Raw genomic sequence first — 16,937 nt, 5'->3', positions numbered from 1 at the left:
TTTTTTTTGTTTTAGGGTTAAAAGGCATAAATAAAATTAAAACGTATGCCTAAATCTATCCAACAAGACCATAAATTGTGTCCTGGAAACCGTCCATAGGCCCACATGTCTAATATTTTCAGCAATCAGTTGTGACTATTTACAAAGGTAAACCTTTTAAACAGTATTAAGAGCCTTGATTATATCGCCGTTCTTTCGCAATATCTACCTAATCCATACATGTTTGTTGCAGGATTAAATCTTGCCCAATATAAGGCGTTCGTAGTAGGTATAGTCCGTCAACCAAATCTTGTCAGTAGCAATGTAAAGCAAACTAAAGTAGGGCAACACTCAAAGAGCAGTATTGCGCTAAGAAAAGCAGCAATGTACATCGAACCAAAATATTTTTTTTTCCGCTGAGCGCGCCCTGCGTACGTCAATTCAAATTGTCACTCGCGGTTTATTGAAAAAATTTGAAATATGGACGGACAATTTAAAAGCGATGTTAAAACAATGTTAATCAAAATGATGAACAAATTTGAAGATATCAAAAAACAACTCCCTAACGTAGTGCTTATATTCTCTTTGTTCCCTATCTATGTCTTCTAAAGTTTACTAAAATAAAATCATATCAAAATGCAGATAATTAGATAGTGCATATATTTGTTATTTACAATATAATATGCCACTTGTTAATGAAAATTAGTGTACTCTTCTGGATGAATATGACATACCTGTGTAATTTTTTTGATTGGTATATATTGTACAATAGGATTACATATTAAAAATAAAACAACTGATATGTGGGTGTTTATTTAATTTAAAGGTAAATAAGATAAGGTTCACTTTAGCTTACACTATAATTCAGGTCATTAATTGAAAAAATATAATGAAGTTACCAATGTTACCGGGTCACTACAACCAAGCATAATACTCTGTATGTAAATAGTCACAACTGATTGCTGAAAATATTAGACATGTGGGCCTATGGACGGTTTCCAGGACACAATTTATGGTCTTGTTTGGATAGATTTAGGCATACGTTTTAATTTTATTTATGCCTTTTAACCCTAAAACAAAAAAACTGAACATAATCTTAAAAGTTCGAAAGAGTTCTTCCAGTATGTACTTGTCATAACCTCAATTTTTAGTAATGTTTACCATCAACGAGCATGATTGTACATTGTAGGCCCCTTAGCTTTGCTTATTCTTATTTAATGTATTGGTATTTAATGGTGACAGCAGAAATATCTCTTGAAACAGTAACGATTCAGAATGAAAACCAAATGAAAACAAATAAGGTGACGGCTGTCATTCACGATCCACATTCCACAGATAAAACACAGATGACACGCATTTTGGAATTATTCGAACACAGTGTTGCTAACCCGCGATTTTTCAAATTTGCCGCCTTTTGCTACTGACAAGATTTGGTTGACGGACTTTAGTATCTCTTCAGACAATACTTACCTATGGCGGTTTATGTACGTGTACAACGCAACCAAGTCGAAAAGTGACCCTTATCTTATTTACCTTTAAATTAAATAAACACCGAAATATCAGTTGTTTTATTTTTAATATGTATATTGTGCAATATATACCAATAAAAAAAAATACACAGGTATGTCATATTCATCCAGAACAGTACACTAATTTACATTAACAAGTGGCATATTATATTGTAAATAACAAATATATGCACTATCTAATTATCTGCATTTTGATATGATTTTATTTTAGTAAACTTAGAAGACATAGATAGGGAACAAAGAGAATATAAGCACTACGATAGGTAGTTGTTTTTGATATCTTCAAATTTGTTCATCATTTTGATTAACATTGTTTTAACATCGCTTTTAAATTGTCCGTCCATCGTCCATGTTTCAATTTTTTTCAATAAACCGCGAGTGACAATTTGAATTGACGTACGCAGGGCGCGCTCAGCGGAAAAAAAAATCTTTTGGTTCGATGTACATTGCTGCTTTTCTTAGCGCAATACTGCTCTTTGAGTGTTGCCCTACTTTAGTTTGCTTTACATTGCTACTGACAAGATTTGGTTGACGGACTATAAATAAAATTCCTTTTATAATAAATGTCAAATAATATATCGTGTTTTTATTTCTATTTGAATTTGTAAATTTGTGACCTTTGAATACAGTTTGGATCATGAAGTTATATTTTTTAAACTGGAGCGAGTTGTCACTTTTTTTGCCGTACTAATTTGAACCTTATCACCGAGACAGAAAGTTGTTCGTACCAGACTAGAGAAAACGGTCCACTTGAGATAGAAAAACCCGAGCCCTGTGTCTCACTCGCACATGTTGCCAATGTTAAAAAGATACCATTGTGGTAGAAATTATATCAATAAACTACTGAATTTGATTACCTTCTTATACAATTTTAGTGCTATATTCAGATTACAGTTCTGATATCTTTTAAGTAATCTGTAAATAATTATGATGCCAATATTATTAACTGATTACCCCAAGCGCATACACAGCAAAAAAAAAACCTAAATTTTAGTATGGTAGGATTTGTAGTAACTTTAAATATTAATTGGTATCCCCAACTTGATGACATTTCTTCAAAACACGTGAATGCGAAATTTCTTAAAAATTGTGAAGAAATGTTGTGTTAAAGGTTGTTGGAGTGAAATAATTGCTAATTGTGGAATATTGTTTCACAAGAAAGCCACAATTATTACATTTTACTATAAAAATACAAGACAACATTGTCAAACTCATTAGGGTGACTATGATGTCGGCACGTTGTGAATCGGTCTCACAGAATTCTTATTATTAACGTAGGTAATGTAAAAGTAAGATTTAACTTAATAGGTATGTCTTTATTTCGGCATGTTTAATTTAAGATTTGTTATAGAATAATTGAAGGGATGTTTACAAAAACAACATAACTGCTTAGAGCGGTTGACATTTTTTAAGAACATTGTTAATCGTTTCAGGTGTCAACCAGTGTAGTCAGTTATGTTGTTTTTGTAAACATCCCTTCAATTGCCAAAATTAAAAACCAAAGTGCTTAACTCCTTAACATTACAGACTCTCATTTATACATAATATTTTGTTACGGAAAAGGTGTGTCAAACTGTTTATATATATGCAATCGATTCTTTATAGGTAGGACACATTTCCGTCAATAGAAAAAAGGCACCAACTTTAAAAAAAAACGTCATATTTGCTAAACAGATCTTCAATGACGCTTACACTTAAAAAAAGCTGAAGTGGACAAAAGGGAAGCCTACCTTTATGAACATACCATGAGTGAGTGCGAAAGAGGCCGACTACAAATGAAAGAAAAAACCCGACTACTTAAAATTTCACTTTATTTAGAAAATGACACACCCTACTGATATATTTCATGTTATCCTAATATCCCACATACAGATGTCTTATGGTCACCCTAATTAGAACGAGATGCAGGGCTCTAGTTTGACTTCTCATGTGGACACACTTTTTGGTCAATGTACTCGATCCAGTTTATTAACTCTAAATCCGTGGTTTGGATATGAGAAAAGGCGGGAAATGTGCCCCTTGTCACTGTCAACACTGACATTTCCTTCGGTTGCTTGCTAGGTACGCTACGCGCTACGCTTGGTTTGCTTACTAGAAGGAAATTGGTTCATGATCTTCGTGTTTATTTCGTATACGAAGTGATTTAGTTCAAAACAAGAAGTGCTCATATCCCTGAAGCTTCCATCATGAGTAATCGGGAAATTCAGGTACTGTGAACATAATTGTCAACCGTTTGTCGAATATGATGCTTTGGCTTATACTTGCGAGTGTTATAATTTATAAGCGTTTTAATTTTAGGGTTCGACGAGGGTGACTAGGAAGGGACTCAAGACCCTGCAGCACACGGCTTCTGACCGAGAAAACTTAGTTGGCAGGCCTTCAAAAACTCTTAAGCATCAATTGAGCCAAGATTCACCAGTGTGAGTATGATTTCATGCTGATGGCATTTATTGACCTTTTTTGGGTAATATAGTGAACAAGAGGGTTTCTACAAACCAAGTTAACCATGATCACATTAAATTCACAAACTACCCCAGTTTATGAATTCGTCACGTTAAGACTCCATTGCGTGATTTACTTTTTTCTTCTTGTAGGTGGTTAGTACTCTTGTCCCAACCTTTCTATTTTCATACCACTACAGGAATGAATACAGGTTTATGATTATGATAGCTCCCTATGCATGTATATATGTGGGTATGTTTGTATTAAGCCCCGTCTCTATATCGTGCGGCAAGCTATCAGACATTGGCTCACGCGCAATGGATACCGGGCTGGCTCGCGAGCCAACTCGATCATTTACTTACCTTATGACATGGCCATAGTTATAAGTTTTAACAAAAATCCTTGTTTATTTCAGTGATGTTGAAGTCAAGCGCAAGAATTTGTCGACCAAGGAGACTCAAGCCAACTTTGACACCAAGATAACTGCGGATGACCTCACCAATCCTGAAGGAGCATCGGAGAAGTATTGGCAAATCCTAGCGGAGAAGCGCCAGTAAGTGATAATTCAATACTGCTGGTATTTAACAAATATAATGGATAAAATTTTATTTGCTTTCAAATTCAAATGTATGACAGCTTTCAAATAAGAATAATTATCTCCCTGTAAATTTTATAAGTGAACTTAATCTTTTTAACAATAATGCAATAACTTAGGATTTGATTTCTATTTCAAGCATGAACCTGGATTTTGAAAAGGTAAATTTCTAGTCACGGTCGATATGTCTAGTGAAACTAACCATGAATCATTAAAAACTTATAATCACTACATAGTATAAAACAAAGTTGTTTCCCACTGTCTGTCTGTCTGTATGCTTAGATAAAGATCTATCAAAATCCGTTGCGTAGTTTTAAAGAAAACTACGCAACGAATTTTGATACGGTTTTTTTAATAGATAGAGTGATTCAAGAGGAAGGTTTATGTATAATTTGTTAACCCGTGCGAAGCCGGGGCGGGCGCTAATAAGAAATAAATTATTTATTTGTATAACTTACATTTTCAGAGTCGCTTTACAAGATGCCTTGGATGAGAATGAGAAGCTCCGCCAAATGATTGAGGAGCTAAAGGAAAAGAATTCAGAATACAAACAGATGTTGGAGGAGGCCAACAGTTTCATTGAAGTCATCAAGGTGAGACAGATTAAAGGCTCCATCACATTGACGGGGAAGCGTTCCGGAGCGGTGCGGTCTTGGAGGATACAACTAAACGGAGTAGCCATTAACAGGCTTTCCCCTCTGTCGAAAATAGGCGGCCAACGGTCATACACAATGTATGGACTGACGTTTATCTGACATGGCTATTTTTACGTTACGCATACATTTGACGTTCCCCTCCCCCGCAAAAATCGGCAGACTGTTTTGTACAGAAAATTACAGACATGGCGTCTCCGTTTGATTATATCCTCCAAGGGTGCGGTAGCAAGGCAGTGATGTCACATTGAGCGCGGTCGTCGGGTTGAAAGCGTTTTGATCGCGGACCCGCGTTGCTGCCTACGGCTGCGGGTAACCGCTCCGCGTCTTTCGTGCCGCGCTTCGGCAATGTGGCATAGCTCATAACATTCTGTGCATTCCTAGTTGCGCGGTACCGTTACCGCGTCAATGTGACGGAGCCTTAACATTTTATACGTAACTTATGTATGAAATATCATTTGATATTTACCTGTCGCTTTTTGGTGAAGGAAAACATCGTGAGGAAACTGGACTAATCCCAATAAAGCCTAGTTTACCCTCTGGATAGAAAGGTCAGATGGCAGTCGCTTTCGTAATAACTAGTGCCTATGCCAATTCTTGGGATAAGTTGCCAAGCGGACCCCAGACTCCCATGAGCTGGCAAAAAAAATGCCGGGACAACAGATGATTTGTGTGGTGGCACAGAATAAATAATAGTACTAAGTACAGAAGACTCACTGTCTAACAAAACGCGTCTGTTACGATCAGCACAGATATGGTCGCTAGGTGGCGACAGCGCCACGCGCGGCTTATGGCTTTCCCCAAAATTGGGGTGGAACTGATGTACTTTTAGCTACCTGTATGTAGCAAAGCGACGGAATCGCGGAGTGAGCCACGCCTGGTGGTGGTCAAAAATCGTTGGACCTCGGATGTGCCGTGAACCCTATCAGAATGCATGGGAGTTCATATTGGGTAGTCTGTAATCGCGCGCGTCAGTTGACGTCCTCGGCGGTCAAAAGGTTAAAATTAATTTTCAATTGTTTTAGTTTCCCCCATCACACACTTGGCAAATATCTTAGCATTTAAAAACCACAAGGATGACAAAACAAACATTTAAAAAGAAACTAAGCAATTTTTTATTAAACAAAATACAAAGTCAATAATACGTTACATTTTTATTTTATTTTGATTTTCTTTTACTGTACGCTAAGAATATAGAGTTAACCCCTTACTTCATGTCATAAATAAAAAGTATTTGTTTAAAAATTAACTTTAATAGTTGCTATATAGGGCTGCGCATGCGGTAAAGGGTTAAGTAGATACCTAAGTTTAAGTTACCTATCAACTACCTAGCTTGCATATACATAAAGGAGCCTCGTCTGCCAACAAACCACTCTGTGGTTTGGCAGAAGAATATATGTAATTGGTTGTAAGCAAGATCTCTGAATAAACTTTTTTTTTTTTTTTTATTAACCTGGAACATTTTCATTCTAGGAGGAACTGAACACAGGCAGCAACGATGACACAGGTATTGACGTGAACGATGTTAGCACGGCCGATGAGACCTCAGAAGACCCCGAGCCCGCCCCAAAGACTCCCAAAAAGAAGTAACTTGTAGTAATTATAGTTATTAACTTACATAAAGTGTATTTTTTTATTCGGTAGACTAAAATGACATTTTATGTTCATACTATGAACTGTCATTTCAGTCTACCGAATAAAAAAATTGACTTTAGGTTACTAGATAAGTTTTGCAATAGACAAATATGAAACAGGAGGCCTATCACACATACTTTTTAAAACTATAATTCCATAGACAATGTTTGGCCAGAAAACATTTACTTTCTTTTTAAATTTACTTAAAATAATAGATTTACATTTCTAAAACATCGGCGTGGCCTAAGGATGATTTACGAACATTTTACGCAAAATTTCCATTTCATACAAAGTATACATTTTACAGTACAATTTTTTTTCGGACAATCATTGTCTACGGAAGTATAGTTTTAAATTTTTTTTGTGGCTATTGTTAAACTTAACTAGTGACATATGTATTATGTTCGCTTAGTCACTTGAAAAATGTTGACTTTGAATGAACTAAGTCCTTATAGATATATAAAAATGAACTATCAATTGGATTAGTGTAATGTACTAATGTAACATCTCAAAAAAGCGTTTATGCCCGTTTTACAATTGCGTAGTTTTGCCAGTTTAATACATTCACCGCTGAGCTACGGTCGTAGCACCCGTAGCCGAAAACATGAGTTTCCCGGTATGTAGCGAAAATGCTTTGTAGAGGCAAAACGACAGCGTGTCGTGATTAGCGCTGAATGGGTTAACAATTTTATTGGAAATATAACTTTTAATTGAAAAGTAACATTTAACTTTGAGTATTGCTCATGGCTGGTAGTTTAACAATAATTTCATTGCAGTTTTAGGTTCCACCATCTATTTAAATAATCTGATTGATAGTTTGTCTATGTATAGTATTACTATAGCACCAAATAACTACATACAAACTCAATCTATGTATCAGATACTCTATGGCACCTAATTTTCCCATCTCTATTATGGATAAATTTAGTTAAGTAGTGCAAAAGATAGTTAAACTTAAATATCAATATTTAAAGTTTCGTATTTTGAGTTAATATATTATCTTATAGTTCTTTAGATTTAAGCTGGCACCTCAGTTTATCATATTTTTTCAATGTTACATATAAAAAAAATAACGATAAATCTACCTTTAAAGCAATGTAAGCCCAAAATAATGTGCTAGCTGTATAGGTAGGTAATTGTTTTTGTCTATTAAAAATTTAAGCTCAAAATTTAAGTTTAAGATTTTAGAGCATCTTTTCACAATGAAGTTTCTTTAGTATTATGTGAGTTCCTCTATTTTTCCTTTCCATGTTATATTTAGTTGAAATATTTAAATAACTAATAAAAAACCTTTAAATATAAAAGTGTTTTATTCATAATTAAACTATTACATTAATACAATTGAACTGCCAGAATTTGTCACACAACCCAATCATTACTTATATGATAATAAGGTACATTGTGGCAAAGAATTATTAGAATTAAATTAAAATAAACTAAGCTTATACAATTTGAACTATTATTTTATTTCGGACAAAGGCAAAGATAAGCCTCATTTCATTACATTTTCTGTATTAGAAATATAAATCTAGAAGGCACTTAAGGTGACGGTAGAGGTGGGTAAATTTTCAGATTCTGTCAATTTACCCCATTTCACACACAAGCGCACTTCACGCACACTACCTCACTTTACTGGGATAGGTCACTGACCCATCAAGTTTTTTTTAAGATAGCGTTTTGAGTTTAGTGGCCTCCTTTTAGGAAAAGCGTTCCATTGAAAGAAGAAAGAGAAACAATACATTTAATCTTGCTTTCCTTGTCTGTTCATGTCACACGTGACGTATTTAAATTCTAATAATTCATTTGGTTGTTGACAATTTTCTACATTATGGCTTTGTCGAGATACGCGTTTTCTAAAGTTAAACCGAATAAAACCAGATGTCATTAAGTCAGATGTAAAATTTTATTTACTACTCTATACGACTTTTCATAAGGCTCAAAATCAATTAAATGAGAATTTAAATAAATAAAGTTCCGGCAGGGTGCAAAATTTAATTAAGGCGGACAAAATAAAATTTGAAAATATATGGAAACAGTGTTGGCTAATGTACCCCTAATATCTTTACCGATTTACTTTTATGTGGTATATTCGCCTTTTGTTTCACTATTAAATTAATACAATTAAAATAAAAAATATTATACCGGTATTCCACCGGTATTATTTCAGTGCTGAAGCGATTATCTTCGATCGTAGCCTTGATAATGTAGGTGTTGATAGTTACTTACGGCGGTAGGAGCGGCAATGAACCCCGTGCAGAGTAGAACGTGAGGTGCGTTGGGATAAGTGCATATATCTACTTATAATTCTTTGGCTGGTTGGTAACCCTCTATATTTTATTTTTTGTTTTACTGTTATTAGGTTAAGGGAGTTTTAGGGAGTGAAAAAAAAATGATTTTCGTTTTATGCGCTCGCGTGATTGCCGATGGATTATAATTAGACAAAAGAACTTGTTTTCCACGCATCGAATGTAGATCCCTATGACACTTCCTCCAAGTCTTCTCCAATAATGTTTATACCGTATTTTAATTACCTACCTTAAATGTTACATTTCTAAATATTTTTTTGTGCTATACATACTTCAAAAAAATCGCTGGAGGCCTAGCGGTAAGAGCGTGCGAATTGCAATTCCGGCTCGTACCAATGAGTTTTTCGGAACTTATGTACGAAATATCATTTGATATTTACCAGTCGCTTTTCGGTGAAGGAAAACATCGTGAAAAAACCGGACTAATCCCAATAAGAGCCTAGTTTACCCCCTATGGGTTGGAAGGTCAGATGGCAGTCGCTTTCATAAAAATTAGTGCCCACGCCAATTTATGGGATTAATTGCCAAGCGGACCCCAGGCTCCCTTGAGCCGTGTCAAAATGCCGGGACAACGCGAGGAAGATGATGATGATGTGACACATACTTCCAAAAAAATCTACAAATATTTTACGTGACAACTGCTTATAAGTAAATATTATGTAGGTACACTTATAAAGTATAAAGTAGAAAATATCTTATAGGTACATAATATAAAAACCGATCATGTACGAGTAGGATTCACTATGGGTTCCACAGTTACACATTTTTATTGCATATTTTTTGTTTAAGACCAACTCACCTATTATAGGACATAGGTCTTCCATTAATCTTTTGGCGTTGAACTATTTTTTGTATATGTATTTATGTAATACAATTCTGAGTTAGGTTATGGTACATTTTTGCTCACCTACTTATAATTATGTATTATAGTCTGTCAAGCCGGATATGTCAGTAGCAATGTAAAGCAAACTAAAGTATGGTATCCCTAGGAAACTAACAAAAAGCAGCAATGTACATCGGACATCGATGAAATGTAAACAAAACAGTTCCACAGATAAGATATAAATGACACGCGATTTTCGAATAATTCAAACGTAGTGTTGCTAACCCGCGATTTTTCAAATCTGCCGCCTTTTTCTACTGACAAGATTTGCTTGAACGAGTATATATCTGATATGTCACATGATACCAAAAATCGCCGCAAAGTTAAAAGTTCATTTATTTACGTTACTCATCTTCGGATCACCGACTTACTACTTCCTTACTTGACATATGTGTACTAAATTTCAATTGAACTAGTCCAGTAGTTACGGTGAAAATTGGCTTTAACAAAATGGCAGACACACGAGTGATCTTATAAGGGAGATTATTTTCCTTGAGTGAATGGTATGCATTTACCCCAATGCACCTCACGTTCCACGCGGCGCGGCGTAATCTGGCCCCTATTTCACCACGGTGACAGGTACGACAAAAACATCACTGTTATTGACGCCATAGGCATCCATGGACTACAGTTACCGCTAACACTGATTTAAACTTTCACGATTTTTACACATTATTAAATTGTACAACGGAACCGCAAAACGTTCAAGCGGATAAACAAGACCAAGTGCGGGTAGTTCGAAAAACTCGCGCGGTTAGAAGATGCTGATGTCAACTTAAGCCAGTCTTCTCCGAGACCACGGGGACAACGCCGTCCTCGAAACGTCGGAGGTAAATCTTAAAACTTAGATACGCGATTAAGTCCCGTTGTACAATTTAATAATACAGTTACCGCTTACCATCGGGCGGGCCGTATTCGTGTTTGCCACCGTCATTGTACCTATTATTAAAAAAAAACTTTATTATATCGGATAAAACAGACATTTCTCTCGCGAAAAAATCTTGTGACAATTGTCACAAGATTTTTCAAAGAATTTTCGGTAAGTCTTGACAGGAAATGAGTTCTGTGTCGCAATTTCGATACAGTTGCCGTGTTTCTTGTGACAATTGTCATTAGCTTCGCAAAATAAGAATTTTTTAGTGGCAATATAATGGAGTTTATTTATTTATTAAAATGTTGGTGGCAAACAAGCACATCGCCCGTCCGATGGTAAGCGGTTACCGTAGCCTATGGAGGCCTGTGACGTCAGCAACAGTGATGTCGACAACTGTCGCACCTGTCACCGTGGTCGTGGTGAAATAGGGGCCAGTAAGTACCTAATAATCGCAGTGGTCTTAAGTGTCACAGACCCTACTGGCGCTTAAGTCCTTTATGACAATTTCTGCCTATTTTATATTGTTCAAAAAAAAAAAGAAACCGAATAATTATATCGGACTACCAAATTTTCACGAGAATCAGTTGAGAAATGTGATATGCAAAGGAGAAGAATTCGGACATACGAAAGCATTTTTGCCCAAGTTGAAACGGAGACCTTCGCCAACGCTCGGTCAATGATGGTTTAGGTACAGCTAGCTGCAGAGAAAAGGTACCACCCCTGCATACAATTATCTATCTGGTCGTACCTTTTCTCTGCAGCTGACTGTACACCTATAAAAATGGTTGTCCCTGCTGTAATTTTATACCGGTACCGTACTTTGTATTTCAACCGGTATAGTTTTACCTTCAAAACGAACCGGTATTGATAAATAATAACGGTACCATACCGCTTATACCGTAAAGAAAGCATGATGCAGTCTCTGCTTTGCACAATTATTGTGTGGACAAAATTCTTATAATCATCGAAACATACATACCTACGCACATAATGTCATTGAAATAAAACATTGTTATTTTATAGTAAATTTATATAATACTCGATATATACACATAACAATAACCAGACCGCAGCGGTATTAGCCTGTAAGCTTCATCTCTTGTCTCCAAATCCGCAAAAACTAGTTAGTACTAAATGCTGGTCTTGCTGTTATTTTATTCTTGAAGATTATGGCTTGTTTCTTGATTATTGAGAACAGCACGTAATCGCACACATATAGACGGAACGAACGGCAACAAAGTAGGTGTAGACACTAAGACTTTCAGGTATTAAACGAATTACGCTTCGTATTAATAGGTAAGTAATATTTAAATGAATATATAATATTCTCTAACGTAAATACAAGATTACAATTGACATCAAATGTCATTGACGTACAGAAGTCATATACTTTTTTTTAATGACGCAAAATTGATACCAGCATAATGAAAATCAATCCCAATCAGTAAAACGAGTCTTTAAACTTTTTTCATTTTAAGCGGGTTTTGAAGGAACAAGTTACTTAAATTCAATTGTAATCGTATTGTTTTAGGATAGTTTACTGCTGTTTTCGATCGTTACGACCTGTAAATAACAACAAATCAAATTTTAAATAAATTTATTTACCCTATTTTTTGAAATACAATTTATCTACTGGTATACATTTTCGTATGCGTATATGATGAAATGTCTAAATAATGTCAAAAACGAGCTACGACGAAGTACACGTCTGCTTCGATCCAAGGCCAGCGGCCATCTGACTCGAAGAAGAATTTTGAGTGATGTCGTCAATGTATGGAAATTGTACGAAAGTTTACATTTGGGATTGAATTTCTGTGTTGTATTTGTGAGTAAAAATATAAGTAGATAATAATTTGCTAGTTTAGTTATCTAGCTTTCAAAATCACACAACAACTCAATTACTGTTAAAGGCAAAACTGTAATGCGTGTTGCTCAAACGGAACTCCATATTTTGATTTTTGGATACTTTTAGTGTCGATTTGTAGAGAATTACAGCAAATAAAAAATATTATGCCGTGAAGAGCCGGTACACGGCTTCTTCGTGAACAAATTTACGTATAATTTAATGCAGTTATTAAACATTTCTTGAACAAATTGATTGCACAAAGTGAGCTCTAAATCGAAAACGTCATATACCGTCCCCTTAATATCTATTGATGTTAAGCCGTAATTTTCAAAAAGTATAGTTTAAGGCAATTACAGTCAATTAAATTGTTATAATAATCATCGATTCATCACAAAATACATTTTTCATAGGCAAGACTAAAATATATATTGATTTAAACTATCACGAACATATTGTTATTTGCTAAAACGAGAATGGGCGTAAAACCATAGTAAAGTTACTCATAATCGAGACAATGGTTATTAGGATACATTCACTTGGAATCCAGTCATATGGATATTGCAAGTGACAATGACATGATTTTCAAGTTTACACAAAGACCAAATGCCTTTCCGCCTTTTCAGTCAGGACTTCCGCCATCTTGATGGTTAGCCTCGTGATTAATTCCTTTGTTTTTTGCTCATTAATATTGTTTACAGTGTAATACTGATACCTTATTATACTGTAAACTAATGTAGTGGTGTGCAGTGAATGGAGAAATCTTGAAGCGCGTTTAGCCACCATTTTGGAGTCAAATGCCACGTTCTTGTAAAGGCCGCTATCGCTTTCCAAGAGCGAATAAAATCACCGTATACTGTCTTGTACTAACCGTACAATTTTAGTCGTATTACCTTGCTCCTAATACCTTGACACAGGCGAAATGGTCCCACTGGACTGAAGCTATAATTTTTAAAGAATGAATGAACTTTAGTCAGTCTTTCTCAGGAACACAAATGCAATTTCGCGCTAAAATATAAAGTCCCAATTAACTAATAAAAAAAAAAACAGATACAATAATACCTCCAACTATGAGCCAGTCAACCCTAGAAACGATTTGAACTGCTTATCAAACTCTGACTCACAAGTCCACGGTTTCAATACCGGATAAGACGATATCAACATCCAAGGAACGAACACTCCTTCCGGCAATACACTCCTAACCTTCTTATTTAGACACCCGTCTGCATAAATATATTGTCCGGTGATCAAATTGTAGACATAGTTGACGTATTTGTGGTCTAAGTTTCCATTGGTGCTTGGTGCGCTGGTGTTGTGTGTTTTTATTGCGCTTAGGTAGCCCGTTGTGAGGATGGGTACTACATAGTCAGCCTGTAAAAAAAGGGTAAGGTTAACAGGTTACAAATGACAGATTATAAATCCTTGGAACGCCACGCCTATCGTGTGCAGAGTGTCGTCGTGAACCTTATCGGAAAGCACGAAGGTTTATTTTGGGTTGTAGCCGCGTAGTTGTCTTTGGCGGTTAAAGAGTTGCCTAACATCAAAATTGAACAGTGGTAGACCTTATCTTGTTGTAATAAGTGCTATGATTAACTGTGTCAATGTCTTTATAATACATATGTACATATGTATGCCTGTGTCTGTTAAGTCATTTCAATTCGGCATTCACCTCCTTAACGGGGTGAAATGGGGGGGTTGTAATTGAGTACGAAAGTGAGGGGGCAGTTTAACTTATGCGAACGAAGTCACAGGCAGAGGCTAGTATTCATAGAAAAATAAATTTCATGTAGTCTGTATAAATGGAATTTTTAATTGTAAACTAAACTGTGTAAATTTATTATAAAAGTATGAATGGGTTTTTTTGACTACACCAACACACAGTAACTGTATTTCCTTTATTGATTCTCAGTATGTGCTTAGTAATGAAACAAAATACCTTTACCAATAGTTCCATACACAATGTACATGAATGAAGGAAGGAAAATGCGGTTTTCTATTGCTAGGGTAATTAACTAATTTAATTTGATCATTTGTCATAAGTTATAAGAATCTTTAAGGAAGTACTGTCAATCAATTATTGCTGAATCTCAAAACGTTGGTACTAATTTGTTTTATTTACGGATAGTTTTGTGGTTTATTATATCAAAAGGGCACATAATTACCTTTTCCACATACTCCCTAATAAACCTCTCGGGATTCTGATAAACTTCATCCCTTCTATCATTGAGCATAACCACCGTAACTTCTGAACCCCAACCGGCAACCAATTGCTGAATATTACAAGCTGTCCGTAAACCATCTTCCGCATATGTAAGAAACAGAATAGGCCCATCCTTTTGCACATTAATATCTACTGGATTTAACGGTATTCTTGGTACCGGATTCGGCTGGTTGTGGTCTTTATTTTTCGATAAGGCCGGAGGTAAGTCGTTGACCAAATTTTTCATGTAACTTATTATTTCCCGCTGTACGTTTTTGCTATTGCTATGATAACCACTGTCTTCTGGTTTATCGTTAAAGCATTGTGTGAGATCAAGGAGCGACTGCTCGAGTGCTTTTAATATGTCGTAGCGCTTCAGCTTCAGGAAAGCGTCTATAATTTTGTCCAACGTTGAATCTTCATCTTGCATGAACACTTTAAGTACTACATTTGTTGGGTCTGGTTCATATTTCATTGAGTTAGATATGTACTGAAAGGAAAATCATAATTAAAATTTTAAAAACTACATTTTACCATGATACTTGCACTTATTTCTGATAGAAAGTAAAATGGCTTTAAATGTTAGTTAGTTTTTCTCAAAAGCTGTATTATTTTACTTTAACTATTTGTGAAGGAAATTGTGAAAATGTTTAAGTAATTGTTTATGACAAAAAAAAACATTTACCAATAGGCCAGATGCAATAAAATAATGCCAATACACCAAACGAAATCTTGTCTTTATCTAAGTCCTAAGCATCCATGAAAATGTATCAAATAATTATGAGGCATGGTATTTTCCTTATGACATAAACTTACATCTAAATCATCCTGTGGTATGCCTAAAATGTAGCCAAGGTCCCTCCAACCGTCAGGGGTGCCTCCGACCTTCTTTACCAGCGTCCTCCAAGTTTCATAGCTCGCTGCACCCATCTTAGACTTTGAGTTGCGATAATACAGCAAACTTGTATGAAGGTGACCCACTTTTTTACTCAGGGAGTTTAAGTCGGCCAATTCTCTCGCCCTTTCCTCTTCGAGAAGTTCTTCAAGCGCCAAGGTATCAATACTGATCGTGTCTGCATTGTCGTAGTCTTTTAGAACTTCCCTGTAAATTGAAATGAAAGTAGTTTACTTCAACGCGACAAAAAATTTAACTGATCACTTGAATATTGAGAATTTTTTACTAATCTACTCACATTACAATTAATTTTCGTTTAATGTTTCACTGTTTACACTTCATTGACGATAAATCACGCAGAAAATCCCACGGTAAATACTAGTAATACTACGCAAGTTTTGAGGAAAAGTTTCTCAGAAATTGTTTAGATCACATCTGAATCTGACATTGACATGACAGCTGTCGATTGGGTTGTTTTTTTTTACGCATGTGTGGATCATAGACACAATACCTACCGGTAAAATTTGAAAAACCGATAATCAGTTTTTAAAATTTTAATACTGGCTAAATATTGCTGACCCGTAGGCGCGTAGCCTTTAAATAGTAATTATAAAATATATTTCAGTTTTTTTTTTAAATTAAGCAAATGGTTTTTGCTCGTTTTGATGTCTTACTATTTGCCTGTGCGTTTTTATGGTTCCGTACCCAAAGGGTAAAAACGGGACCCTATTACTAAGACTCCGCTGTCCGTCCGTCCGGCCGTCCGTCCGTCCGTCTGTCACCAGGCAGTATCATATGAACCGCGATAGCTAGACAAATATTTAACGGGGGCTCCCATACAACAAACACGATTTTTTTGCTCTATTTTTTGTTGATGGTGCGGAACCCTCCGTGCGCGAGTCCGACTCGAACTTGGCCAGTTTTTATTTTTACACAATGAATTATAGTCTGTCAAGCAAGCCATTTCCGTCAAGAGAAAAAGTGGTTTAATTTAAAAAATGTAGGCGCAAAGGGTTATCGTCCCATAGAAAATTATCTCTTTAAATTTTTTTCTCGCTCTCGCTTATGGGTGCGACTGTGCGAGGCACCAAGGTTGTGGTGCG

At 35.7% G+C, this 16,937-nt stretch overlaps 2 protein-coding genes across 2 annotated transcripts; one reads left to right on the top strand and one right to left on the bottom strand.

The window, feature by feature from the left end:
- Positions 1–3,579: 3,579 nt before the first annotated feature.
- Positions 3,580–6,799, top strand: LOC134652566 (geminin). The gene is made up of 5 exons (XM_063507730.1): positions 3,580–3,715; positions 3,807–3,928; positions 4,366–4,503; positions 5,012–5,138; positions 6,672–6,799. The coding sequence occupies exons 1-5, from the start codon at positions 3,695–3,697 to the stop codon at positions 6,786–6,788; spliced, it is 525 nt and encodes a 174-aa protein (XP_063363800.1). The 5' UTR covers positions 3,580–3,694; the 3' UTR covers positions 6,789–6,799.
- A 6,984-nt stretch (positions 6,800–13,783) lies between these two features.
- Positions 13,784–16,254, bottom strand: LOC134652788 (uncharacterized). The gene is made up of 4 exons (XM_063507954.1): positions 16,133–16,254; positions 15,756–16,041; positions 14,902–15,429; positions 13,784–14,110 (listed from the first exon to the last, which is right to left on the bottom strand). Coding segments are annotated over exons 1-4 (1,119 nt in total). The 5' UTR covers positions 16,135–16,254; the 3' UTR covers positions 13,784–13,807.
- Positions 16,255–16,937: the final 683 nt, after the last annotated feature.

The sequence above is a fragment of the Cydia amplana genome, chromosome 12, assembly GCF_948474715.1.
Source record: "Cydia amplana chromosome 12, ilCydAmpl1.1, whole genome shotgun sequence".
In the NCBI taxonomy this organism is placed as follows: domain Eukaryota; kingdom Metazoa; phylum Arthropoda; class Insecta; order Lepidoptera; family Tortricidae; genus Cydia; species Cydia amplana.
The sequence above is the reverse complement of the archived record's forward strand: the minus strand, read 5'-3'. Positions and strand labels throughout refer to the sequence as shown.